We start from the raw sequence: 27,531 nt of genomic DNA, 5'->3' as shown, positions 1-27,531 counted from the left end.
TGAAGGATAAGAACCAGGCCTACAGCAGTCCATGCTAGAATTATGACCTACTACTGTTGAAGCAAATAAATCCACGGTAAATCGACCAAAATGGGGGAAAACAGACTTTTTTTAGCTCAACTCAAGCTGTAGGTACTAGATATAAATAAGGGATAATCACTAAGCTTTTGCTAGAAGACGACATTAAGAAAGTTCAATTTCATTGCCAACAATCACTTTAATCAATGGAAAAATAATACAGGGAAAGACCCTATCAAGAAGCTAATTCATTGGCAATCATTGTGGGTGTAATTGCTAAAAGATCCAGTAAATGGGGCCTTTGTACCCATTGCAAAAGCTTCAGAGTTTCCTTTTCATTTATCTATCTATCATGAAACACATAGTAAGTACAAATCTTCACTCATAAGTAACTTAGTGTCACCTCCAACCTAGAAGTTTCAGGATATACAGATAAGATATTATTTCTTGGCATTAAGTTCCTCGTTTTGCAGGTATTTTAACACTCCGTATGTAACTGTTCCCGCAACAAACAAGACAACTGTTGGAGTAAAAGATGGATATAAATACTTCACGAAGAATTTGTCCCACTCTTCCGGAAGAAAGCCTGTAGATTCAAATTAGCTAAGTTAAAATGTGAAAAGGAACAGGAAGCATAGATCAAATGAGAATGTAAATTATTTGCATATATTGAATTTGCTTTACTTCTACAGAAGCATACCAGACAAGAAGCGCTTTCATGACAGGCTGTTAAACAGACTAAAATAATATTATGCTTTTAGGCAACATTACCTACTTCTACATTATTTAGGTGGTTTGTTCAATATCCTATGCAGTGAATGAATGGCCACCTTTTTTGGTGGACTTGGGTTTAGTGACTGTGATGGAGGCTGAGATTATTGATTGTAAAGAATATGATGATTGTTTAATACATTTATTATAATTATACTCTTATTCATTTAACAATACGTAGAAAAGAAGAATTTTTATTCATCAATCTGGAAGTTAGAGGGGGTTGGAGTATTGAAGTGGGCAATTGGAAAAACAAAAGAAAGTTTGTCATTTGTACAGCTAATCTACTTTGCTTTTAAGTGGTGCATGTGTGGTGAACATAACAACTGGATGTTTGAAGGTGTCTCGGCCTCCTGTGCACAAAATAAAAATGTTAGCTCTTCGGTCAATAATCTGAATTGATGTTTTCGATGAGTGTTACCTTCTGTTTTCCATGGTTCTATGATCTTTTAGACTATTTAACATATTAGGAGCTAGCTTTTGACATTCCAAGATTTCTTGTATACTCCACATGTTCAGCCATCTAAGATTTCATTTAGTCATTTTTATCTTAGTTGAGTTATAACTTAAAGGTCCATTTGAAATGCAGAATTGGACAGGACTATTTAAAGTTCTGCCAATCATATTGGGGTAAATTTGAAATACCTCAATTTGATCGGGCCGGACTTAAAACAGTCCAGTCCGGTCAGGTTCAATCCCACATCTCAAAAGAGCCCTAGAGGAACAAAAGGCATCAGCGTTACAATACCAGGCATTATTTGGAGAGAGTATCATACAAAGTTTTCATAAGATCTAAATATAGGTATGTCCATTGTTGACTGATCTTTAATTGCAGATAGGTTAGTGAACCAACTTCTCATGTAATGAAAACCATATTTCTTAAATATACTTGATTGTGCTATTAATCCTTCCTAATGATCTCATAGATGTTGGAGGAAACAGGCTTGACTGCGATGCAAGCTTCTCATCATGCTACATTTAATTCCACTAGAAGTAATGTGTCAACCTTTTTAATCCAAATACAGAGGTCTAGGGTGTTGAACTTTTTCTATAAATGAGTCCAATTCGTGTTTCTTTCATAAAAAAGTTTATAGCCATGCAAATGAAAACCTCCCTTTAAGCATACTTTATAAATGTAAGTACCCTGTTTGACCAACAACTATACATGCTCATACAAACGGCAGAGGCAAAGCAAGGAGATAATCAAATCTTAAAACAAGTCATATTTGTTTTCAGGACAAACGAATCAAAACTGAATTAAAAGAAGACAGGCAGAATAAAAATTGTAAAGATATGGAGATCAGCAGCTGTATTTACTATTGTACTATAAGCAGTTTTGAGTCCTTTGATGCCTTATGTCTAACCAAACTACTACGACAATTTATCCAAATAATAGTTTTCTCTATTCAACAATCAAAGCAAAGTGAATTTATTTGGGTTGAAGCAGAGGGGAATCATTTTCTGGGATTTAGTATCAAACTTTGTCCACATTCCGGTTCAATTTGGATATAGGTATTTATTGCTTTGCTGTCAAGCTGAATTTAAGAGAATAAGCTGGTAAAATGAAAGGCTACTTCACTCATCTCAAAGCCAATAGGAAATTCGAAAATAAGAAAAAAAAATTTAAAATAAAAGTGTAAACTCATCGAAAGTAACCAAATGCTGCAGATTTCTGCGCTGAATCTAATCCTAGCTCATATCCGAAGGTCCCCAATTCAAATACGCTGAACTAGAAATTCTTTCATCACCAAAATTATACCCAAAACATTACAAACAAATGAGATTCAAGAAACACTATGGCAAAGCAAAATTCAGGATGAGAAATTTATCTATTTAAAACTTGGTAAGCTAAAAATTGGACTATATTAATTCTTATAATTTAATAATCAGAAATCATTATTAGTTAATCTTACATTAAAAAAGAAAAAAAATAGCATCGTCAGAAATTTCTTACAAAATATCCATACGATTCACATCAAAGTCATTAACAAAATTTTGCAAGTGAAACTAATAAATATAAGCCAAGTAAAAAGTACCCGATGCGGCAAGAACAATGCCTTGGACGAGAATGATGCCACCGAGTCCCAACCAAGCAAGAAGAAAAGCACTCTCATTTTTGCTCCTCTCTTTGGCCTTAGCCTCATCTTCTTCGGAAGAAGAAGCAAAGGAGGGTTTTCCGACCGGTGACCGCCGAATTATCGAAGCCCTCTCTCTTTTCCTCTTTCCTTTATTCTTATCAGTCACAGACTTCACATTCTGTTTGGTTGAAGATGAAGAAGAAGAAGAAGACGAGCCAAACCCCAGACCAGGTCCAGGTGAGCTGGTTTTCTTAGGAGGAACTGTGGTCTCGCTGACTTTGACGGCGGGTTTGGATGGTTCCGAAGTGTTCTGGGCTCTGATAGTGAAATGGGTTCTTGTGGGGTAGTGGAATTGGAGAAGATTATAGGGTTTTAAGGAAGACGGAGAGTGGATTTGAAGCGCCATTTTCAGTTTAGTTGGTTATTGATTTTTCTTTATTCTTTTACTTGTGCTCTTTCCGTTGGCTGTACGTTTTTTTACAATAATGCCATTTTCTTCCCCTAGTTTTTCAATTATTTCCAATTTAAACCCCCATGCGGTCACTGCTAAATACACCAACCCCCCCTCCTCAAATTTATTTATTTTTAACAAATAAAAATTTACTTGAACGGCGAAAACACAGTGGTGGAGCATTCTTCTCCACAGAAACGCCCAACTCAATTCTTCTCCACCACAAAACCTTTTGCCTTCTGAGTCTGTACCGTACGTTTTTTTGAAGCTTCGACAATGCCAAAGCCTGAAAGAAGCCCCGAACTTTTTGTGATTAAATAAATAAATAAATAAATAAAATAAAGCCTTTCATTTTTAAATTTTTTTTTTTTGTTTTCCTTGATGGACATTCACAGTTTCTTCTCTCTCTTTCCTCCACATGGCGGCTCTCTTCACTTTCCCTCACTTTCCTTCTCGTCAAACACTCTCCGATTTTCGCCGTCGCGCCGCCATTTCTCCTTTCTAGGCAGAGCTCAGTTGGCTACGAGCAAGAGAGAGAAAGAGAAGAGAGGCGCGGCCGTACTCTGGTTCAAGCACGATCTCCGAATCGATGATCATCCTGGCCTCGTCGCCGCCTCCAAACATCCTGAGCTCGTTCCTCTCTACGTTTTTGATCACCGCATTCTTCGCCGTAAGTTTTTTTTCTCTCTTTCACACATATTACACTCAGAGAGAAACTTGAATAGATTAGGTAATGGTTTCTGAGCATGAATTATGCAGGATTTTCCGAGGAAATGCTAGAAATGATTCTTCTAGCACTTGAAGATTTGAGAAATTCGTTGAGAAGTCAGGGCTTTAATCTCATGCTCAGGTTGGGAAATGCTGAATATGTGATGCAAAAGCTCGTTAGAGAGGTTGGTTGTTACGTAGATTTCCTTCTGTTTTACTCTGGAAAATTTCAGCTTCAAAGCACTCATTGATTCGATTTATTAAAGTTCATTGCCGAAGATTGCAACAGGTAAAAGCCACTCATATATATGCCGAGGAGGAGGTTGAGTACGATTTGAGGAAAGTGATGGACATTGTCAAAGAGACGTTAGAAACACTAACTTTTGCAGAGGAGAGTCCGAAGATCGTCCCATGGCGGACTCCATTTTATGATATGAAGGTGATCTTGATTTTTGCTCTGTCGCTCTTCTTGTTTATTATCATATTTTTGGTTTGGCTATTCGAATTTGTGCAACGAAGTAATCATTTGGTTTAATCATGCTGTGTAGAGCCTGATGGATCTTTCTGCTTCGCACGATGATTTCAAGAAACTTCAATTGCCAGTAACTGCACCAATTCCTCAGTCGCTACTATTAGCTGGTGCAAACGTGGAGCTGGATTGGGGTGCTTCTACTCGAATTTATCTGTTTTGCTTTCTCTCTTATTTTTTTATTTTTGATTAGGACAATAATTTTCCGTTAAAATTTGTAATTTGGAAACGTGATTAGCACTGAGAGTGATAACTTTGGTATAGGTTCTATCCCAACGTTTGATGATTTGAAGGAATTTATAAATCAAAATCCATGCAGACCAAAAGAAAGTTGGATTTCAATGAAGGAGAAGTCAGCTGAAAATATGTTCATGAAGGCACTATATAAGGCTAGGGAAAGCAATCAAAATAATCCGAGTCCTAAAGATGTCCGGAGATTCCAGAAAAAGAGATTAGATAACTCTGTTTTTGTCACGGGACGGGGAAGTTCTGTGGGAGGTGGGACTAAAACTGTACTGAATGCTTTGGCTGCGTACCTGAGATATTTGGAGGGAACAGCTCGAGATGACTGGCAGGAGTATGTGATGAATATTTATTTCTTTACAATGATTTATGACTTGTTGCGATTGCAAAGGTGATGTTGAGATAAGAATCAGTTTTTGGAAATGAACAAATTGCTTTCTCTTTATTTATAAACTTACTTTTATATATTAGTTTAAAATCACTCATAGGAAAAATTTATAGAGACATTTTTCTTACTGCTAATGGAAAAAAAAAAATATATATATATATATATATGTGGATTCAATCTTTGCAAATGTATGGGCTTGGATTACAATCCCCTAGATTCCTAATTTTTCTTCCCTGGGTCAAGCCATCTAGAACTTCATACTTTTGTTGTTTGCTTCATTAATTGTGCTCTCTTGTGTTATTAATTGAGATATGTTTTTGCGACAAAAGTATGATCCATTTTAGTAGTTTTGTTATTCATCCATGTTTGACTCATGAAGTCAGAAACCTTTCTGACTTGAAATACTGTCAAGTTTTACGTCCTCTTCCCAATGAATTAGACTGCACTTAGTGGCAGAAGCATGGCATTATTGGTAAACCCTAGGAGGCATTATTTGTTCAGTAAGCACAAAAAAAAAAAAAAAGTTCGCATTTCTAAACCAAAGTTTACATTAAAAGGAAATTCTTCTGGCAGGGTTCATGAAAGGGTTCGTAATGCGGAAAGTAGGGAAGGAGCTTCATTTGGTAAACTATTTGGTCCTGCCATTTCTCTTGGTATCGTATCTAGAAGGAGAGTACATTATGAAGCCATCGAGTATGAGAAGGAACGAAATGGTGGATTTCTCTCTCCCTTTGGATATTCAACAATCTCTGCTGCTGCAGCAATTGATGCCGTTAACTCAATGGAGGTGCTAGTTTTCACAGCTGCATTTATCTATGATGCATAAATTATCATTATGTTGGATTGAGGTTGTTTGTTTGGTGATCTTCTTTGAAGGATGCTTGTTTCTGATGATTAAGTAAATCTTCGCAAATATTTTTAACATTCTAACTTAATTTTTCTGGCAGTGGTACTGGCTTATGGCTCTAAAAAGTCAAACAAGCAATGAGAGAAAATATCCTATTAGGTTTTGGAGATGGAATGGCCATCTAATTCAGGTATGTGGCTTCAAAATGATTTGACCCTTTTTGTTAAATGCGTTTCTTATAAATATACTTTGTTTTATTGTTCTAATTTCATTGTTTTTCAATATATCTATGTCCAACAATCTAAGTTCCTGAAGCTTAGATCATAGATTCAATAACTTAAGTTTTGATTAAAAAAACTACATTTTGGTCAGTATACAGTTGCTGGTCATGAAGGTCCTGCAACTCTTCTTGTGCATGGTTTTGGTGCCTTTTTGGAGCATTTTCGTGATAACATCTTGGGCATAGCTGAAGGTGGTAATCGAGTTTGGGCCATCACACTTTTGGGATTTGGCAAATCAGAAAAGCCAAATATTGTGTACACAGAACTCATGTGGGCAGAATTGCTCAGAGATTTCGTTATTGATGTAGTTGGTGAACCAGTGCATCTTGTAGGGAACTCAATTGGCGGTATGTTAATATGTATAACTTGGTTAAATCTTCCTCTGTAACATCTCCGCTCTCTCTCTTTCTCGCTTTTAGGAGCTCTACTGTGTATGATTCCTTGCACACACAACACACACATAGTAGCACATTGTGTATGCCTTATTAATTAGTTCATTACTATCTGTCATCTAATTGCTACTGTTTCTCCAGGTTATTTTGTTTCCATCCTTGCTTGTTTCTGGCCTGCTTTGGCTAGATCTGTTGTCCTTGTTAACAGTGCTGGCAACATTGATCCGGGACATTCCTTTCTTCCATCCTCTAAGGTAGGTTGATGGTGTTCTTCAAGCTAGCATTTTGACTTCAATTTACTGTTGAATTGTTCATATTACATGAATGAAATATAATCTCCATAAGATCCATTTCTGGATGACATTTTTTCAGGAGAGACAAACTTCAGGGGCTGCATGGCTGGGTGCTCGACTCCTTTTGCTCTACTTAAGGTTGAGAACCAAGGACATTGTAAAGAATTGCTATCCAACTGTGAGTTTGTCTCTTGCTTTCTCATTTTTCCCTATGTCGGTTCCAGATCTTGTATATTTGTTGAGTAATCTGCATTTTTCCTTGCAGAAAGCAGAGCGAGTTGATGATTTTCTTATTAATGAAATGTTAAGAGCAGTATCCTCAAAAAACCTAGCATATATATATATATCTATATATATATATATATAGATATCTATATTCCCACCAGCAAGTCTTTTGACTTCCTTTTAGGGTTTTATATAAACATGGCAAATTAATCAAAAGCGTTATCTTAACATACATCAACAGTCATATGATCCTGGGGTGCTCGTGGTCTTGGAAAGCATTTTTAGCTTTGATCTATCTGTCCCTCTTAATTATCTCTTGAAGGGATTTGACGACAAGGTTCTAGTAATACAGGTAACATCTCAACAGGTGCCAGTGCTATAGACTACTTGTATGATATAGCACTAGTTTGATATCAATTGGCATCATTTTTACTCGCTTTTTTATTGAAATATTCATACCGTCAGGGAATGAAAGATCCAATATCTGACTCCAAATCCAGATTAGCTATGATTAAAGAGCATTGTGCTTGGTTCATAGTCAAGGAATTAGATGCAGGCAAGTAATTTCAATTTTTTTGCCTTTTAAAAATCATATTCTGCTGCTCGAATTAATGGAATCTGTGTTTCTCATGTTGCTTTAAACAGGCCATTGTCCCCACGACGAACTACCGGAAGAAGTGAATTCTATTATCCGTGAGTGGATTGTGACTGTAGAAAGTAGAATCCTAGCTAGGAGCATACTTTAGCTTTCATACGGTAGACACGTCTTGTACAGAGTGAAATATTCCCGATCCCGCTCCATTTTTTTCATTTAATCTAACCATTTATAAATTAAAAATACTGATTTGTAACATAATTAATTTATGAAATCTACTGGATAGGATCAATTTGATATCCTGTTTTAAGGGTTTAAAATGGAAAATACGGATTCTGCTTAAACATTTTATAATCTCCTGTAAATGCATCTCCAAACTGAAGAGAATTTGGATCTGCGGAACTCCAGAAGTTTTTATTTTTTTATTTTTTTTTATTTTTATTTTGGGAGTTTTTGGTTTTGTATATTTCCTATTTGATAACAAATTTATTTTCTTAATTATGTTTGTTTTTTCTTCTAAATTGTATGTAATCTGTTTATTTTAATAGTTTGTTAATATTAGTTTACGATAGTTAGAATTTATTAGATATATTAATTATTTATAAATACCAAGTAAAAATGTTAAGAAAGAAGGGGGGGAAGGTTCGACACAATTTTAAATTGTATTTTATTTTCTGTTTCTTACCTTTATAATTGAAAGAGATATCTAATTATTAACTATCATTACTAAAATATTGAAGTAAACAAACTATATATGATTTAAAAGAAAAGAACCAGGAACAAAAAATAAAAAATGAACTTGTTATCAAATGAGAGTAGTTGTCTCAATTAAGTAAAAATGCAATAACCCTAACCCACCAACCTTAAAAGCAATTTTCATGTTCAAAACTATTAAATAAATCAAAATAAAATAATACATTAGTTTTCCGATACACCAAAATGCGGGTCCTCTGGCAAATCCTACAAAACTGGTGATACTAGCCTAAACTACATCTTTCTGGTACCATTTCTAGATAAATCAATCGAATAACATGTGTCTGACAACGCACAACCGATTATTTGAAAATAAAATCTAATTGAATGCTGAAATATTACCAAAATTTATAAAAATCCATAATTTATTAAATACACCTGTCTAAGACTCATGGAGGGTGTGAACGCTACATTACCTAGAGCGACTCGCTTGCGTAGAGGTGTTACCGCCGTCATGTCGTGTTTGCAAGTTGGCCCTCACCATTTATTTTTCTTTCATTTTCCCCTTCTGGATTTCATCTTGCTCCAATGGCTGAGTTGCTGCTGAACCGGTTAGCGTTTTGTATAATTTAAAACAATACAAAAGGTGCCTTCTATTTTCTTCCGGTCAGCTTCATTTCATCACAAAGACTCCTGATATCAGGAACAATTCCTCCATTGTTGTACCTTAGAATGCCATCTCCTACCAGATCTTTTAACAAATCAGCAGGTTCTTTGGCTCCTCCATGTTGTAAAAATTTTGTTCTCAGAGCCGTTCCCGTGGTTAATGATAGTGGATCCTCCTGGCACAGCTTCTGCCATATCGTTGCAGCAAAACACTTGGCATACAAGTAGCTATAATAACCTGTTAGAGCAATTAAATTCATCAGCTAATCCAAATAAAAAATTTCCACAATATGAAGGTGTATATAACGAAAACGTCAATATCAAAAGAGAAAAAACCAGTTAAAAGTTTTTATCTTCTAAAAGTTATGTAAATGCTTGAAACCACCAAAGACTGGTTAAAAGTAGCAAAAGCCACCCATCAGCATAAACAAGCAAATTGAGTTTTCGGTCGAGATAGACATGAAATCATATCCAGTCCTTAAAAAAATTTCCTGTTTCCAAAAGTTGAAATACAGAAAGAATGATAGAATTTTTATAAGGCTTTTAGTACATCTACATTTATTTCAACAACGTACAATAACTTTTTAATGTTCAATGTAGTTCTAACAGTTTGAATGAATTCAGACACACCTGCACCATAATTCAGGAGGTGATTGAAGCGCGTCTGCCAATGTGTACCCTCCACATGTTTCCAACTGGTATATTTCTTTTTCAGATCTGCCACAATAGAACTTGTATCTTCCGGTGGGGTTGACTGTTCCCCAAAGATTGTTTGGTCAATTATGGCGTAGAATATCTGGTGACAGCAAACAAGCAAGCACCGGTCAATATGTTTCAAATTTTACTCTTATTTATTTATTTATTTATTCTGCAAAGATAACATCATTTGAAGCATGCATTGTTTATCCATTCAGGGCATTAGGCAGTAACCTGACGTTGCAATTCTGTTGCGGCAAACATCTTTCTGGCATCCTGCATTGATTCAACCAACTTCTCAGGTATTACTTCTCCGGTTGAGTAGTGCCTAGCAAATGTCCTCAAAACTCGATAATCCCATGCATAGTACCTTGGTAAAACAGTATAATCCGTATCATGATGACCAACATTAGGCCTCAAATCATTAACAAGACTGGTAAAATCAACACATAATACATACAGAATGAATTTTTTGTTTGAATATTATTAAACATTTTGATTCCTGAAGCATAAAAATGCAGCTTGCCAACACCAAAACTTTCAACAACAGACACCTGGTGTGTAACGTTCTTGATCTGAGATAAAAAACAAAGACGATAGGGGGGCAAAAGTATATGATTTTACATATTTTAGGGTATGTTCCGAAATATTTTTATTCATGGTAGTATAGTGAGGGTATGAAATGAAAGCCCTCTGCATTAGTTCAAATTCGCCATGGCATTTTAAGGAAATTTCCCTTTATTCTTAATAGAAAAGGGAAATTCATTGATTCAACCCAAAAACCTGAGAATTTTATTCTACAGTACTGCATGAAGAGAGCACATTGCATCTTTACCTCAATATTCAGTCTTTCTCATTTTTAGTGTTTCTTTATAAAACCCAACACTAGATTATTTTAAAAAGGAGCACTGGGTACTTTTTTTCTTCATTTTTTTTTGTTTATTTCTTTTTTCTTTTTTTGGTAATAACGAACATTGGGTACTTAAAACATGTTGCACATACCACAGACAAACTGAGCTACATATCATAGAACTCTAAAATAATCTTCAGCCAAAATGAAGATGTAAAAGTTATTGCAACAAATAACTCACTCAAAGAGGTTTGAAGGTGTTTCTGCTAAATCAAGAACCACCCTTGTACCAGAAAAATGCTGGTAATCCTACAAGAAAACAAGGATATATATTAAAATAAGGGAAAAATAAAAATTAAGGCCTGTTTTTCCTGTGATGAGATATTTATCGCATACCGTTCTTGAAAGCAATGAGTGAAGTGCATGTCCAAACTCGTGGAAAAGAGTTTCCACTTCCCAATGATTTAACCTCACGGTTGATGGATCGTGTGAACCTGAAAAATTGCAAACAAGAGCTACAACCTGTTGAACCACCACAATCAGAGTTAAACTCTAAAAAAACTAAATTTGCAACTAGAATTTTTATTTTTGACTATTAAGAATATAATCATGGTTTTTAAAAATAGTGGTGAAACCCAAATCATACAGATTTACCTCAGAAAACACTGTTCAATAACTAGACTGACATTTATTTTGAAGGGAAAAACTAGAACACGGAACTCATTATGTAAAGACTTACAAATTCACCTAATTAGTCCCTCTGTCCATACTCAAAATAATTATTCTCCAATTTTCACTGATTTTATAGCACACCACCAAGTAACTGATATTATAATTCATCTCCAATGCCTTTCCATAAGGAGTATTTTCATCCCATCAAATGACCTCGAGGAAGCTCACAGGAAGACCTAAGTCTGACTTATGTTATGGTTTTGCTCTCAAAAATAAGTTTAATATGATGCCACACAGAACATGATTAAATAAATGGGTGAAATAATGAATAAGTACATAGTTCTATGATGCAGAAAAAATTCATCATATAGCATATAAACTTGAATGCAACCCAGATAAATCTGTTTCCTTACAGGGAGTTGGTATTCAGTTTCAGAAACTCTGCGGCCACCTTTAATTGCAAAATGAGCGCAACCTGGGTACTTGCCCTTCCTTGAGTACAAATCAAGGTACAAATACCCCAAATCACCCTATTACAAAAAGTGCATTACTTGATGAATATATGTGACAATCGTACGGATATATGGACAGACACGAAAGTGTGTACAAAAATAACAGGTGAAACCATCATGAAAAACAGCAATTACTTCTTAAGTTCTTAGTCTGGATACTCCATTGATGCTATGACTTATGCCCAGGACAAAGTCGAACATTTATGTACCAGCTAAGTAGGTAAATTCTATTTCCATTAGCGGGGCAAAAAAAATCATATATTCCAGTTAAAAATGTTTAATTATAGTCAAACTTCTAAGATGAACTGAAGCCAAAATGGTCCTTTAGTTCTTATCAGAAGCAAAACTGAAGCATTTGGTCAAAGGTTTTACAAATAAAGAAAAAAAAAACACTGGTGGTTGCCATCCATGTGAGTACCTCTTCGGGATGATGAAGAGACATTTTAAGCACATTTGGATGCCACGATTCACCTGGTGCCAGGGGAACACTGCAAAATGTTGCACCAAACAACGACTGGACTAGCACTTTCAAACCCTCAATGCATCGATGCAAGGGAAAATATGATGCTACAACCTGCATTACAGAGCAAGTCAAAGAAAAACAAAACCCTACCTTTTGGAAGGAAAAGAGCAAAAATGTTTGTGAAAAGAAAACATAAATAGTGACTAGAAAAAGCAAATTTACTAGTCTAAACGCATGAATTATTAAAAAAGCATTGTAGTCAACAATGTTTACCATAACTATAAGAGCAACAGGAAAGATCACTAGTATAATAGTGGCATCCAAAATAAAGATAGTAAATAACTTACTGAAGAGTCCAAGTTAAAGGCAGAAGACTTCATCATTGCTGTGTAGTATGCCTCATCCCAGGGCTCCAAATCTCCACTTGTTTGACCACATTTTTCTCTTTTATAATTCCAAATGGTTTTGAACTCCTACAGTAAAGAAAAGGCAAATATATAAATGCAATACTAAAGCTGCAACATAACCACAGCCACCATTAATAGTCACAATAATCATACTTATATTGCAATAAGCACAATACCTCATCAGCACTGGGCCGCACCATCTTGCTCATCTCTTGCAAGAATGACATAGCAACTAGAGGTGATGAAGCCATATTAGGCTTCAGTGAGAATTCAGAATAGTGTTGATCCCCAATTAGCTACATCCAGCAATAAGAAGAATACAGAAATGGTTTGTAAGTTATAACATAACACACAAAGCTCCAATCAAATCATACTTCACATTCAAGATTTCAGTAAATTATAACATGCTTTCTTACACAGCTCTTGGGGCACTGCACCTAATATAAAAATCTCATGTGCATCTAATTTACTAATATTAAAAAAATAAAATAAAGAATATTTAAGATGCAAACTACAAAGTTTTATACTTTATCACAAAATGCATATAAGGGTATACAACCTGAGCTAGCTCATGACGAGCAACTATAAGCTTATCAAGAACACCAAGATTTGCACGAGGAGCAGAATTTCCTCGGATGTATGCCATTTTCCTAACCTGGAAATAATAGTAGCAGAGGGAAAAATTCCTTAGTTAAATGCAGCATGTTAGAAATTAAAATTATCACCTAAACAACACTCATTTTCTTTTTCAAGATTCAGATGACAGGAATACAAAATTTATCCAAACAAGATGATAAAAGCCACATTCTAATCCAGAGAAAAGGAGGGGAAAAAAGAAGAAGAAGAAGAAGATGAAAGGTTACCTCATTATCTGGTGTACATTGAAGAATAGACGATAAAGTATGCGGGTCTGTTGTTATCCGAAATCCCTTTTCTTTCATGGTATTGTTGGTTCTCAATGACTCCCTTGAAGTTGAAGATGTGGCACGGTAAATAGGCTTAACCAAATGGTGCAAATTTTTTGGAATTCGCGATGATGGAAATATATCCACAGAACCTGGGTCAATGATGATATTTTCATTGAACCTGAACCCAAGTTAATGCTTTTAAAACAAATACAACAGTTAAATAAATCAAAGAAAAGAAAAAATACTCAGATTCATTTCAGACAAAAGGGTACTCAAAAGCACCAGGTTATCATAATGCAAAATCACTCAACTAAGTCCTTATCACCCTTCTACAACACAAATTAAATGAAAACAAAACAAAAAAAGTTGACTAATGCTATCACAATGCACAGAACATACACGAAAGTTATTAACTGACTCTCCAATCAAAATGTAAAGACAGACTAAAACCAAGTGTCCTGACAGAGGTGGAAGGCTGGTAATGCAGGTGTAGGTTTTAATTTCAAATATTGCCAACTAAAAAACATGGACCAGCAATAATCACTTCAAACTGGAGAAATGAAACTTGATTTCCATAGTGCTATATAAGTCCTGAAAGCCCTAAGTACGACAAAAGTCAGCATTTGGTACACAGATCATATTCCTTTTATCAATGTTAGATGCATAAACGATATACAAATTTTGGTTTCACTATCTCACTTCTGATAAATAGCATAATAATAATAATAATAATAAAAAAATGATAATATTATACTTACTCCCTGCAAAGCTGAGAAATTTCTATGTTTAGTTGATTCACTCGATCTAACTTCTCTGCAAAGCAAAAGTGAGTTGGTCTTCTTAGTGAGATAAAATCCACACTCTAGCAGCACTTGAAAAGATAAAATAAAATAAAAAATACTCAAGGTACCAGAACATAGATGGATTCCACCCCTCTCAAAGTCAGCACGCAAGTAACGAGCTGCTCTTTGAGCCTCCTCAGTTAACAGATAACTTTCTCGCTCAGCTCTTTTCACCGCTTCATACAGAATGTGGTTTGTATTGAGATACTGAAAGACAGTGAGGAAAATATATCACAAAATCCACTGACAATAGCTCAGCTCACTACTATAAAAATTTTAAAAAGCAAAAACCTATCATATGGATAATGAATACAACAACTTAATGTATGTCTGTTTCAAAAATTTAGCTCTGCGCATCCAACCGTTTAATCATATTTCAGTTCTACTATAGTTACTTCTTTAAAATTTTAACAATGAAAATAAAAAAATATCTTATCATTGCTGTTATAATACTCAACTTGCTCCATAATATGATCGAGGCCTACGCATTCAAAGACAGAAAAGCACAGGCAAGTTATTAACAATGAGAAATGGTCAAATTTTCCTTAAATCCTTCAAAACAAGCACAGAAGACAAATGGACGAACAGTTCAACGGTCATCTCACATGTAGATATTCATTGATTCTCATAGACGCTTTATTTGCCTCCTCAACAAATTCCCTAATAAACAGAAACATTTAAGCAATCTACCAAATCATAAATATAACAACAAAAACAACAATAACAAAAACAATAATCTTACAATCAAATTCTCAAATTTAAAAATAAAATTGATAAAAAGAACAGAGAAGGAAAAAAACCTGTCAGGGTGAGTGTGTCTACAGAGTTCCGCAGAGTCCACAACTGAACAAACCTATCAAATCAAACAGAAATTGCAGTTAAACAAAAATGAACAAGCTTAAACAAAGTGAAAAACGTAAATTACTAAGTATAAAACACTTAAACCCTAAGCCCTAAGCATACAGTATCAGAAATTTCATCCATGGCTCGGATAACTTCAGCAGAAGAAGGCATGCCAGCAATGTACGTAACGAGCTCTCCGGACCTTGAGAAAATGTTTTGAGAAATCGAAATCAAAAGGTGATAACGATTTGGAAATTAAAATATGAGAGGTAATTGATTATTATTAACCACTGTCTTTACCTTTGAATAGCTTCATCGACGAAACGCTGAAAGCCTTTGGGTGTTCTCAAGTGGTCGAAGCCGTAGAGACCGGTTGCGGCTCCGACCTGTGAGGCAGCAACCGAGCTGTAACGGCGAACGGTCGGCAAAAGATCCGAACTCCGGGATTTAAAAGTCGGTTTCTGACGTAGCTTCGCGCCGAATCTGCGGATGAGTATCGACATGGCTTTTGCTTCAGCTGCCTGGCGGGATTGATAGTGTGTGTGTTTGTGTGTTTGTGTGGCGTAGTTCTCCACTTTATTATGCGACCTTAAAATCTCACCTCATTTGCAAAATATATGGAACGGTTCTTCTTAAATCTTCGTATTTAGCATTTATGCTTCTCAATTTTAGACAGCAATTTTTTTATGCACCAGTGTCATTCTTTATATAAAACACCAAATTGTATTAGGCTTTTTTTTTTTTCCCCCTTTTATCACATTTATAGTTGATTCATGTTAATAATTAATACTAACAAAGCAATAAAAGTATACAAACTACACAATTTATAAAAAATAATAATAAAAAGGAAAACTAAAAATTAGACATTTTTTGCTTTAAAAAACTAAAAATTACACATGATAACAAGTAACATTAGTATTTATTTATTCATTTTTATGTACTTTTTAAAAAAATTTAGGCACATGCGATGTACTTCTAGCATGGCGAGGTCTCGTGGGTTGTATAGTTGCATCGTCTTGTTATTGCAATTAGTGTACTATATATTTAACAATTGCTAACAAATGGACCCAAAAAATAATTATTGAGAATTAAAATTTAGAAAACAAAGTGTCAAAAAAAAAAAAGTAAAAAAGTACGAAAGCTTACTAATGAGGGGCATAGATACTAAACCCCCTTATAGAATTATTTTATTGATATTTTAATTAAATAGCAATAATTTCCTCAGAAAAAAATAATAAATAGCAATAATTATTTTGGATGATATTAAAATTACATTATTACTTGGCACTTGCAAAAGAAAACTCAAGTTTTATTTTTAAGTGGATTTTTTTAAAAACTAAAAATACCAAACATTTTATTTTTTACGTGAATTTTGCTAAAAAAATAATAAAATCAACCATTTTACTTTCTAAATGAATTTTGTTAAAATTAATGGAATGAAAAATGGCAACTGTTAAATAGGAATGTACCTTCTTTTTTTTTTAACAAAAAAAATGTATAAGCTGTTTGAAAGAAAAAAAAAAAAAATTTTTTCTTCAAAGCATCTGAATGGTAAAGTATACAAATAAAAATATAATATATTTATTTGAGGGTATTTTATTATGAGATTTTATTGATCCATATATTATTTGATTTGTCAATTATCTCTATGTTCTTCGCTATAATATTAATCATGTAAATGGGAAAGAAATTGTTATTTTAAGACCTTATATAATTTCAAAATTCAAATATTTTAATATTATAATATATCTTAAATGTATAATTTATTTTTTGACCAAGTATAAATTTTGTTTGATGAACAAATGTATATTTGAACTTAAAAAAAATGTACATTTTGTAAAAAAAAAAAAAAAAAGGAATAAATTATATTTTTAAATATAACAAATGTATATTTTTAAATAAACCATTCATTAAAAATCTTTTTTTTTTCTTTGCATAAGAAATTAGTTATCATGTATATATATTAATTATTTGTCATATTTCATTTGGACATAGAAGCAGTTTGTTAAATTTTTTTTCTTATTATTATTTATTTTTTTCCCTTTTCTGTTTGGATAAGAAGCTGGTAGTTTGGTTTTGGTTTTTTGTTTCTAGTTTTTTTTTTTTTTTTTGGAATAATATTTTTTTAGTTTTTTGTTTTAATTTAATTTAATTTTTATAGTAAAGTTGTGTTTTTTTTTTTTTTTTTTTTTTTTATAAAATTGTTTTTTGGGATAACAAAACAAACTAGTGTAAAGTTGGTTTGGATGGCGTTGAAGAGCGGGAGAAGAAAAGTTTTTTTAAAAAATAAATCCGTTAGAGACCGCGCCACAACCTCAACCGATATCTCTCTATCATCACATCGTGTCGCTCCAAACGCTCCATATTTCCCGCTGGAATATAACCTCTTTTCTCTCCACCGTCTCTATCTCTATCTCTATCTCTATCTCTTTTTTCTCTTTTTCTCCCCCTCATTCATTATGCCAATGAGGAATCCGAATCCGAATTATCCGAACCCTAACCCTAACCCGAATCCACTTTTCCATGTCCAATCATCCTCAACCAGAGCCACCGCCACTGCCGGCGTCGATCACCGACGACAGAAACCCATCGGCGACGTCGTCACCGAAGCAGCCATCGTCGTCTAGAGCCAAGCTCCTCAAGATTCCCCCGATTCCTTTTCGCCGAAATGCAAGAGATGAATCCGACGATAGCGAAGTGGAAGGCGAAGAGGACGAGGAGGATCGTGACGACGATAGGGAAGACTCGTCTTTCATCGTCCCGTCTGCACTTGGACTCAATCATATTCGGACTCGATCCGCTCCGTCTCCTCTCCGGTTCTCGTCGTCGGACGCTGCGACTTTGAATCTCGGCGATGATTCAAATGTGGTTAAGTGCGCGGTTGAGCCCAAGGCCAAACTCACGCTCATAGAACAGGGTAATCCAGCATTTTCTACAACATTTTTGTTTTTTAATTTTGAAATCTAAACAATCATTTTGAGAAATTTCATTTGCAACTTATTAATTCTGAGAATTATTGTTATTCCATATTTCCACGACACTTTAGCGGGGAAAAAGGTTCATTGGAGTCAATCAAAATCGCTAAAAAGCCCATCACCACTCAATCCCTCGTTTGAGGTATAAAGTTGTCAAGGTTTTATTTTTTTGTAGTGCTTTTTTATTTTATTTTATTTTATTTTTTTAAAATTTTATTATTATTATTTTATAATTAATTAGAGAAATATTGGTAGCTCACGAGCTTGTTGACAAATTGATTTGCAATGTGTTTGTGAAGGCTAATCATGCAGTTTTTGCCAAGGAAATGCAGTCGCCGCGTTTCCAGGCAATACTGCGCGTAACGAGTGGGCGTAAGAAAAGAGCACCCGACATCAAGAGTTTCTCTCATGAGCTCAACTCCAAAGGAGTTCGACCTTTTCCAGTTTGGAAGCCTCGTGCTTTCGGGCATATGGAGGTGCATCTATACTCTTTCCCATCTCGTCGTCTTGATGCCTAGTTTGTTTTTTTTCATTGTTTGATTTGTTTTGTGAAATACAGGAGATCATGGTGGTGATCAGGACAAGATTTGAAAGGTCTAAGGAAGAGGTTAACTCTGATTTAGGTGCATTTGCTGGTGATTTGGTGGGTATACTTGAGAAGAATTCAGGGTCTTGCCCAGAATGGAAAGAGAGTTTGGAGGATTTGTTGGTTGTTGCACGGCAATGTGCAAAAATGTCCCCGAATGAGTTTTGGATGAAGTGTGAAGCCATTGTTCAGACTTTGGATGATCGACGCCAAGAGCTACCAATAGGGATTCTTAAACAAGCCCATACTCGTCTTCTTTTTATCCTCACTCGCTGCACAAGGCTTGTGCAGTTCCAGAAGGAAAGTGGTTATGATGAAGACCGCATTTTGGGTCTACACCAGCTCAGTGATCTTGGAGTCTATCCTGAACAAATATTGGAAGCTGTACAACAGGATATTTGTGGTAAACTCATGGAGAAGGAAGTGAATGAGAAGCATATGAAGAAGTCACGCAAGCAGGAACAACGCAGTGGAACTGATGGTGCAGAAACCGCAAAAAGTGTTGATTCATCACAGGGTAGCTACAGGATGTCATCTTGGAAGAAACTTCCATCTGCTGCTGAGAAAAATCGAAAAGGCCTGGATTCTCCTGATACTTCGTCAAAGGAGCAATCAGATCATTTGCATGCCAAAGACGAATTGAAAACTTGCAGTGAATCTATGGGAACTCCATCATGCCATCCTGAACAAACAGAGCCAGCTGCCAGAGTACAAAAAGTGTCTTGGGGTTTATGGGGGGATCACCAAAATGGTACTTATGAAAATTTGATGATCTGTCGTATTTGTGAGGTTGAAATACCAACTGTACATGTAGAAGAGCACTCTCGAATATGTACAATTGCTGATAGATGTGATTTGAAAGGCTTAACTATAAATGAACGTCTTGAGAGGGTTGCAGAAACTCTTGAAAAAATAGTGGACTCTTGGTCGCCAAAAAGCACACCAAAAAGTATTGATGTTCCAGGAGGAAATTTTGAAGCTACAAGAGTATCTACATCAAGTACACATGAAGAATTGGATGATTTGTCTCCTAAGCATGGCAGCTTGTCTCGCCGAAGCTCTGAAGACTTGCTTGATTGTGTTCCTGAGGCTGATAATACTTTTCTCATGGATTCATTAAGTGTTTTGCCTGACATTTCATGTGAAACACATCCTCCTTTGATACATGATCCAGGCAATAATAAAGCCTCATCAGCAGGAAGCTTGACACCGCGATCACCATTGTTGACACCAAGAACCAGCCAGATTGAATTGCTGCTGAGTGGATGGAGAACAATATCAGAGCTTGAGAACTATCAGCAGGTCTATTTTAACTTTCATTCTGAAAAAAATGCTTCCAGTCTTGTTTAAAGTTGTTCAACGTAAGTTCATCTAGAGTGATTAAATTGTTGGTTTCTTAAAGAAATAACTAATACCTTCATTAAATTCTAATTTTTTTTTATTATATTTATATATATATTTTTGCTTAAGATAAATTGATGCTATTAAGCTTTTTCATTAATATTTTTCTTTGCTTGAAATTTGACAATTAATGTTGCATAATTTTCCACATATTTTGATGACACATGAAAGGAGACCTCTACATGGGAACCTCAAAATTGGTTGTGTGAATAATCTTGGAAAATAATTTAAATCAGCCTGGGGTAGACCCTACAGAGTCAAAAGTCTTTCTAGCATCCATCGATTTTGTTTTGTCTGACCAATATATAGCTTATGATGTCATTCCTCTCTCTTTCTCTCTCTCTCTCACATGAGAGTGAATTAGTGAATTTTCTGTATCTCAAATCTTATCCTTTTGGCTGGTATCTTAAGAGCTAGCATCCTTACTATGAAGTTCTTTATAATGATAGTTGCAGAACTATTTTGATCATTTGGCTGCTTTTGTTGGAATTTTCATGGGAACATTATATTTTGGTTCCATCCTTTAATTAGACCATGAAATGGCAGATACACAAGCTATTGGATATTGCTCGTTCTGTTGCAAGCGTAAACAATTGTGACTATACTACATTGGAGTATATGCTTCAACGGTTGGAAGACCTAAAATATGCTATCCAGGACAGGAAGGTTGATGCTCTCGTTGTAGAGACCTTTGGAAGATGTATTGAGAAATTATTGCAGTGAGTTATTGTTTTATCAACCTTGTTACTGCATTTATGTGGTTATTCTTACAAATGCAATCCCTCTTGATTGGTGCATGAACAATCCAATTTATTTTGTCCTCCATTCTGCCAGACTTTGACGTGTCTTTTCAGTTGGCTAGTTAATTCATTAAGATATGATAATAAAGTCTTTAATATCAATTTTATGATTCTGATTCCTGAAATTTACAGGGAAAAATATGTAAATCTCTGTGGGCAGATAGAAGATGAAAAAGTAGATTCATCAAATGGAATGGCTGATGAGGAGAGTTCAGTAGAAGAAGAAAATGTCCGTAGTCTACGTGCTAGCCCTATCAATCCATGTTCTAAGGACCGAACATCTATAGAAGATTTTGAAATAATAAAGCCAATAAGCAGAGGAGCATTTGGGCGTGTGTTCCTTGCCAGGAAAAGGGCAACCGGAGACTTATTTGCTATAAAGGTACTGAATCATACAACAGAATGGTTCTTGTAAAAACTGAACTGAAGATAATATGCTTTTAGAATTCTTTAACTGAACTTGAATATCTTCTTTTTAAATGACATTGATGTGAGACTTTATGTTTAAAGTTATGATTTACTTTGGTTGGACTCAACTGTGTGATATTGAGCTATGCATGTCATATTGTGCTTGTATCTGTTATGTGGAACCATGAAGTAACATGATCTGCTTTGTGGGAAAGTGGTTGCTACAGTTGCTTAAGCACACTTGAACTTGATTTCTAGCATGCAGGAGGCAATTTTTTTTTATTTTTATTAAGATGCAGAGTTAATGATATTAAAAATCTGGCGAGCCACTTTGTTTTCTTTTCCCTAGGACAGCATTTGGTGCAACATGTTTGAATTTTATATGGATGACTCTAGACAGTTTGTATTTGAACTCATTATCAGGATTTAATACTTCTACAGGTATTAAAGAAGGCTGATATGATTCGTAAAAATGCAGTTGAAAGTATTCTGGCAGAACGTAACATTCTTATATCAGTGCGCAATCCGTTTGTGGTAAGCACGTCTTACAGTGTATGTACATTCTAAAGAATGCATTGCATGTGGACATGTTTTTCTAATGCCTACGTAATATAATGATGAACAGGTCCGCTTTTTCTACTCCTTCACGTGCAGGGAAAATCTTTATCTGGTGATGGAATACTTAAATGGTGGAGATCTGTACTCTATGTTGAGAAATCTAGGCTGCTTAGATGAAGATATGGCCCGTGTTTATATTGCAGAAGTTGTAAGCACATACTAAAATCCTTGTTTTTGTTTTATTTTTTGTTTGTTTTTGTTTTTTTTCTTTCACTTCTTCATATCGATAATCCATTCCACATGTTTAAGTAATTTATTTCCTTTATTTTAATCACTTTGAATTTGCAGGTTCTTGCTTTGGAGTACTTGCATTCTTTAAATGTCATTCACAGAGACTTGAAGCCAGACAACTTGCTGATTGGACAAGATGGGCATATTAAGGTCAATATTTTGCATTTAATTCTTAATTGTTTGCATGACATTTTTTCTGTTCAATTGGTCGCTAGGTTAAATATTCTGAAAATTTTCGTGCATTTGCTGATCTAATAATCTGAAGTTACAGTAAAGTGGGTAAATTGTCATTAGATTCCCATTAAAAGATCTTATTTGGTTGCTACTTTAATGTTTTATAAAAACAGAAAAATTGTGAAACATTTTAGGAGGAAGTTTATTTTATTTTGACATGGACATTGTCCTTGCACTGCAATATTTCCATGGAATGTAACATGGACATTGTCCTTGCACTGCTTTATTTCCATGTAATGTAAGCGGTTTCTTCCTCTCGATATTACACTTTTTTGCTGCATTTTGACTGAGATTCTGGTATTGCGTCTCTTTAGTTTGAATACTTTTCTGCTGGATTTCTTTACTTAGAAATAAAAAATTCATTCCATTCTAAAACCCTTTTCTCTCACCACTATTCCCAAAGCGCCATAAGCAGGTGAAACCAGGGAATTTGGTCATTTTAAATTGCATAAACAGACTTTTACTGCTAATAAATATTTAAATGTGCACTAGAAGAAGAAACTTCTTCCTTCAATAATATTACTAAGGGTTTTGAAAAAACATATTTTACCTAATCATTTGAGTCCAAGCTTTAGTTTATCATGAATTTATACAGTAAAGCATCTTTATGCTAATTCAAAAACTGTATTGAACATTTCTTTTTGCAATAGAAACCTGCATTGAATCTAAATCCCTTTTTCAGAATTTGTTGCATGGAAATGTAGCCTAAAGATGATTTTGTTGAACTCTTGCTTTTAAACTTTTTCAAATTCTGATACGAATGCATTATTTATCACTTCTCACAAGCATCTAATCCCTTCCGTTACAGTTAACAGATTTTGGTCTCTCCAAGGTTGGTCTGATCAACAGCACAGATGATCTATCTGCACCATCATTTAATGGTGCTGATTTTCTTGGAGATGAGGAAGCAAAAACACCACATTCTTCAAAAAGAGAACAGCGCCAGAAGCATTCAGTTGTTGGCACACCTGATTATTTGGCACCTGAAATACTTCTTGGCATGGGACACGGTTCGCATTATTTCTGATGATTAGGTTTGATAAAAATCGTTTTTCCAGTTGATTGTTTTACCTTTCCACTTTGTTGTTGTAGGTGCAACTGCTGATTGGTGGTCTGTGGGTGTTATTCTTTTCGAGCTGCTTGTTGGTATCCCACCATTCAATGCAGATCATCCACAGGTTGGCCATCTATTTATGGCAGTACTAATTTTTTACATTTATGAAATTATTTTTCCTACCGCAGTTGAAACATTTAACTAATCAGTTTCACATCAAATGATGGTACTTTTTTCATCGCTCTGATTGTTTCGAGTATAGTAAAGTCACCAATAATAATATTTAATACTAAATTTTTAGACTCTCATCTGCACTGTTTGCCAAGTTCCTTCAGATCCATATGCCACTGATGTGACAACAAAGAATAACAAATACCCAGGAATTGCACCAGCGATCATCCCCCATGAATAGCAATGATTCCAGCCATTAAAAAAAAAAAAAAAAGAACAGTAGTACCAGGATGCTATGGAAGAAACTGAAAAAAAAATTTTAATTAGAAGATAGAAGCCTAGCAACAGGGATATAGGCTTGAATACTAAATATTTCAATATTATCTTTTTGTCTATCATGGTTATACAACTTGGATTCACTATTAAATCATTCTCTTGAATGCAGCAAATTTTTGACAAGATAATAAACAGGGATATACCCTGGCCCAAGATACCTGAGGAGATGAGCTATGAAGCTTATGATTTGATTGACAAGTAAGAATTATTTGAAACCATCTTTGCATTTCTGGATGTAAGTCATGTTGCCTATATGCACTGCTTAGGCAAAGTTGTTGTTTGTTTTTGTTTTTATTTAGTGTTTATATCTAAAGAGAAGTCTCATTATGATAACTTGGAAAAACATTCTGATGGCTGAAAATAAAAAGTTGGAAAAGCATCCACTCACTCTTCAGAATCTTTTACTTATTCCTTGCCGCTTCTTTCCCTATTCTTCAAATCTAAGAAAAAATATAATCAAACTACTTACATTGCTAGTACATTCCATTTCAGATTGCTGACTGAAAATTCAGTTCAAAGACTTGGAGCCACAGGTGCCGCAGAGGTAAATTTTTTAACATGGAACTCCTATTTGAAAGTCATGCAATATATATATATATATATATATATTAATTTCCACTTTTCTGGCAGGTGAAGGATCATATATTCTTTAAGGATATTAATTGGGATACACTTGCAAGACAAAAGGTGATTCTAAGGAAAAAATGAAGTTTGAAATTATTGAAAAATATACAATGCTTGAACAGATTCAAAATGATTATTGACAAATCTTCTCTACCGAAAATAGTATTTACATTTATTGGCTGCAGGCTATGTTCATCCCATCAGCAGATGCTCGTGACACAAGTTACTTCATGAGCCGGTACATATGGAATCCTGAGGATGAGCATGTTCATGGAGGTAGTGACTTTGATGACTTGACTGAGTCTGGAAGCAGTGGTTCATACAGCAATATGCAAGATGAAGAAGTAAGGTTTATTCTTTTCTTCTTTGCTAGACATTTGAAGGCCAAGGGAAATGCCCATGGAAGGGCATGCAACAATCACTTCCATAGAAAACACGAAAATTTAAACATGTTTCTTTAATCCTTTTAACCTCTATGGACCTAGGGCTGCCAAAATATACGATTTTGACTTGCTTTTCATCCGGCCTTATCATGTCTAGTAAGGCAAAAAGTTTGAGAATTACACTTTGAATTTAGAGGATGCTACCTTTTTTAATTCGATAAAAATACCCATTTGATCCAAATTTGATACAAATACCCAATTGATCCAAATTTGATCCCGTTTATATTTCGTTTCACTGGAAACAATTACCTAATCCATCCGATCATGCATACTCTTTTAATTGGACACAGGTACCAAATTTATCCTGTTGTAGTTCCTTTTCATTGTTGTTTCTTATTATTGGATCTCTATCAATCAGGGAGATGAATGTGGTAGTTTGGCAGAGTTTACTCCTAACAACCTGGCTGTACAGTACTCATTTAGTAATTTCTCATTCAAAGTAAGGCCTGCAATCCGAGATAGTATCTTTCACTGTTCAAAGTTACTTTTTCAACTATTATTCCAGAAGTATTTATAATGATATGATTGATTATAAGCAAATAATTATTTAGTTTCTCCATATTTTGTTTGCCAACATGTAACTTGCATCTTGAATTTGCTGTGAATTGTCTTTGTAAAATAATGCAATTCAACTTCACATTTGTTTTTGTTCTCAGAACTTGTCTCAGCTAGCTTCTATTAATTATGATCTGGTAATCAAGAGCGCCACGGATTCACCAGATCACCCTAAACCATCCGTTCCGTGAGAAGGTATGCGTTGCCAAAACAAATATAGTCGTACTTGTTGCATTTAGTTTAAAAACTTCTTATCTTGAACAAGTTTATGGAAGAGCTTCTTTATTGTGTGAATGGCAGTTGTTCCTTCTGCAAGAAAAAGACAGGTTGATATAGATGAAGCTGGTATGGTTATGATATCTATCTGTTTCACTTCATCTTTCCATTGTAAAAATGGAAAAATCTGATGCGAAAAATCATGGGTAGTATTTTGATTTAACCACGTGATATATTCATGTATATATTAATAAATGTTTTTTTTTTTTGGTGGTAATATATATAGATGTTTATTTTAGGGGGAAAAGATAGAAGAAAAAGAATTGAAGTCGCATATGTTTTGCATCTCTCATGGATACTCGTTGAGGCATGATGTGTGTGGTTGGGCAAATGGCATTTGCATTATATATTTTTCATATTCCTTTTTTCTTCATTTTATGGCCGTACAAGGCCATATATATATATATATATATATTTATATATTCTTTACAAGTAATTAATAAGCGTTTTCTTTTCTAAATACGCGGTCTATATACTTTAGTACAAAACTCATTCACTGTGTCAGCTAGTCATCTTTTCTTCCCTTTGCTCTCCCTAAATTGGGTCGACAGCATTCCAAATATTTTTAACGTGGTTTTTTTTTTTTTTTAATTTTTTTTTTCACGTATGTTTTGTTGAAATGCAGTAGGTTCCATATTTTGACAAATGGCTCAAAATAATGTTAATATGTATATAATGATCCAACATACCTCAAACTACTGCAATTTTATATAAATTTAAACCATATGGCTTATTGAATGAAGAAAAACCATTTATATATAGAAAAGGTTTGAACAAAAAAATTGAAATCTTTGTAGGATTTAATAAGGTTGGAAGAACAATACAGTGTTGGTGAATTTTAATGGCATACTCGGGTTTTTTAGTTGGGAAATAATGACTTTGCTATTGCACGGCTTGGACACAAATGTGTGATAATCATTGAGATTCTAATAGAAAAATAACGCATGGAGTGCATCCCGCCAAACGGAGCTTGGGCGCACTTTATAGTGTAATGTATTATATACCACTACGTGGGCAGCAAAGCATTGCCCATCCACAGTATTTACACGCTTCACCAAAAAACCATATATTTACCAAAAAAAGGACCCAAAAAAAAAAAAAAAAAAAACCCACATAGTTGTACTTCTTTTAAAACAAATGGTATTTTATAAATTTTACTAAATCATTTAAAAACGTTTTGTCCCATCTGTATGTATGGTATTTACATGGGTTCATTTTTCGGAAAATGTAAAAGATATTATAAATCTAGAGTTATCATTCTAATTTTGGAAATTTGAATAACAAAGTGATAAAGTCTTCTTTATCTTTTATTTTTTGTTTTACTTTGTACGTATTTGTCCCATTTGAATTTGTTCATGAATTTTATTTATTTTGAGTAAAATTCTGTTATATTACTTTTTATATTTGATAAATGAATTTAATGTATATTATTTACTCTTTAAAATTCA

General features: G+C 34.5%; 4 protein-coding genes across 7 annotated transcripts; 2 read left to right on the top strand and 2 right to left on the bottom strand.

The window, feature by feature from the left end:
• Positions 1 to 236: 236 nt before the first annotated feature.
• LOC107414704 (protein LPA2) lies at positions 237 to 3,418 on the bottom strand. The gene is made up of 2 exons (XM_016022863.4): positions 2,826 to 3,418; positions 237 to 604 (listed from the first exon to the last, which is right to left on the bottom strand). The coding sequence occupies exons 1-2, from the start codon at positions 3,271 to 3,273 to the stop codon at positions 459 to 461; spliced, it is 594 nt and encodes a 197-aa protein (XP_015878349.3). The 5' UTR covers positions 3,274 to 3,418; the 3' UTR covers positions 237 to 458.
• Positions 3,419 to 3,494: 76 nt separating this feature from the next.
• LOC107414695 (uncharacterized) lies at positions 3,495 to 8,221 on the top strand. 2 transcript variants are annotated; one of them, XM_016022854.4, is made up of 14 exons: positions 3,498 to 3,988; positions 4,078 to 4,211; positions 4,316 to 4,465; positions 4,575 to 4,689; positions 4,820 to 5,132; positions 5,760 to 5,973; positions 6,134 to 6,223; positions 6,406 to 6,661; positions 6,848 to 6,960; positions 7,079 to 7,177; positions 7,265 to 7,312; positions 7,466 to 7,576; positions 7,690 to 7,780; positions 7,870 to 8,221. In XM_016022854.4, the coding sequence occupies exons 1-14, from the start codon at positions 3,700 to 3,702 to the stop codon at positions 7,968 to 7,970; spliced, it is 2,124 nt and encodes a 707-aa protein (XP_015878340.3). In that variant the 5' UTR covers positions 3,498 to 3,699; the 3' UTR covers positions 7,971 to 8,221. The 2 variants fall into 2 exon arrangements, 1 of the variants encoding a protein (XP_015878340.3); XR_009640380.1 differs by lacking the exon at positions 7,870 to 8,221 and having other exon boundaries at positions 3,495 to 3,988; positions 7,272 to 7,312; positions 7,690 to 7,719.
• A 380-nt stretch (positions 8,222 to 8,601) lies between these two features.
• On the bottom strand, positions 8,602 to 16,036 carry LOC107414304 (mitochondrial intermediate peptidase, mitochondrial). Of its 3 annotated transcripts, XM_016022416.4 has the most exons (17): positions 15,672 to 16,036; positions 15,492 to 15,573; positions 15,329 to 15,381; positions 15,134 to 15,188; positions 14,597 to 14,735; positions 14,445 to 14,499; positions 13,642 to 13,864; positions 13,338 to 13,433; positions 12,955 to 13,074; positions 12,719 to 12,844; positions 12,327 to 12,482; positions 11,810 to 11,926; positions 11,121 to 11,246; positions 10,966 to 11,033; positions 10,109 to 10,244; positions 9,809 to 9,974; positions 8,602 to 9,416 (listed from the first exon to the last, which is right to left on the bottom strand). In XM_016022416.4, the coding sequence occupies exons 1-17, from the start codon at positions 15,872 to 15,874 to the stop codon at positions 9,166 to 9,168; spliced, it is 2,172 nt and encodes a 723-aa protein (XP_015877902.3). In that variant the 5' UTR covers positions 15,875 to 16,036; the 3' UTR covers positions 8,602 to 9,165. The 3 variants fall into 3 exon arrangements, with proteins under 3 accessions (XP_015877902.3, XP_024927884.3, XP_048326260.2); XM_025072116.3 differs by lacking the exons at positions 15,492 to 15,573; positions 15,672 to 16,036 and adding an exon at positions 14,987 to 15,009 and having other exon boundaries at positions 15,329 to 15,347; XM_048470303.2 differs by lacking the exons at positions 15,134 to 15,188; positions 15,329 to 15,381; positions 15,492 to 15,573; positions 15,672 to 16,036 and adding an exon at positions 14,987 to 15,112.
• A 1,618-nt stretch (positions 16,037 to 17,654) lies between these two features.
• On the top strand, positions 17,655 to 26,448 carry LOC107414682 (probable serine/threonine protein kinase IRE). The gene is made up of 18 exons (XM_048470470.2): positions 17,655 to 18,288; positions 18,418 to 18,488; positions 18,646 to 18,822; positions 18,906 to 20,234; positions 20,880 to 21,052; positions 21,266 to 21,515; positions 21,983 to 22,075; positions 22,167 to 22,307; positions 22,448 to 22,540; positions 23,433 to 23,634; positions 23,717 to 23,802; positions 24,295 to 24,383; positions 24,678 to 24,729; positions 24,816 to 24,872; positions 24,995 to 25,153; positions 25,611 to 25,691; positions 25,909 to 26,002; positions 26,108 to 26,448. The coding sequence occupies exons 1-17, from the start codon at positions 17,895 to 17,897 to the stop codon at positions 25,996 to 25,998; spliced, it is 3,537 nt and encodes a 1,178-aa protein (XP_048326427.2). The 5' UTR covers positions 17,655 to 17,894; the 3' UTR covers positions 25,999 to 26,002; positions 26,108 to 26,448.
• The last annotated feature ends 1,083 nt before the right edge of the window (positions 26,449 to 27,531 follow it).

The sequence above is a fragment of the Ziziphus jujuba genome, chromosome 8 (genome assembly GCF_031755915.1).
Source record: "Ziziphus jujuba cultivar Dongzao chromosome 8, ASM3175591v1".
Taxonomy (NCBI): domain Eukaryota; kingdom Viridiplantae; phylum Streptophyta; class Magnoliopsida; order Rosales; family Rhamnaceae; genus Ziziphus; species Ziziphus jujuba.
The sequence above is the reverse complement of the archived record's forward strand: the minus strand, read 5'-3'. Positions and strand labels throughout refer to the sequence as shown.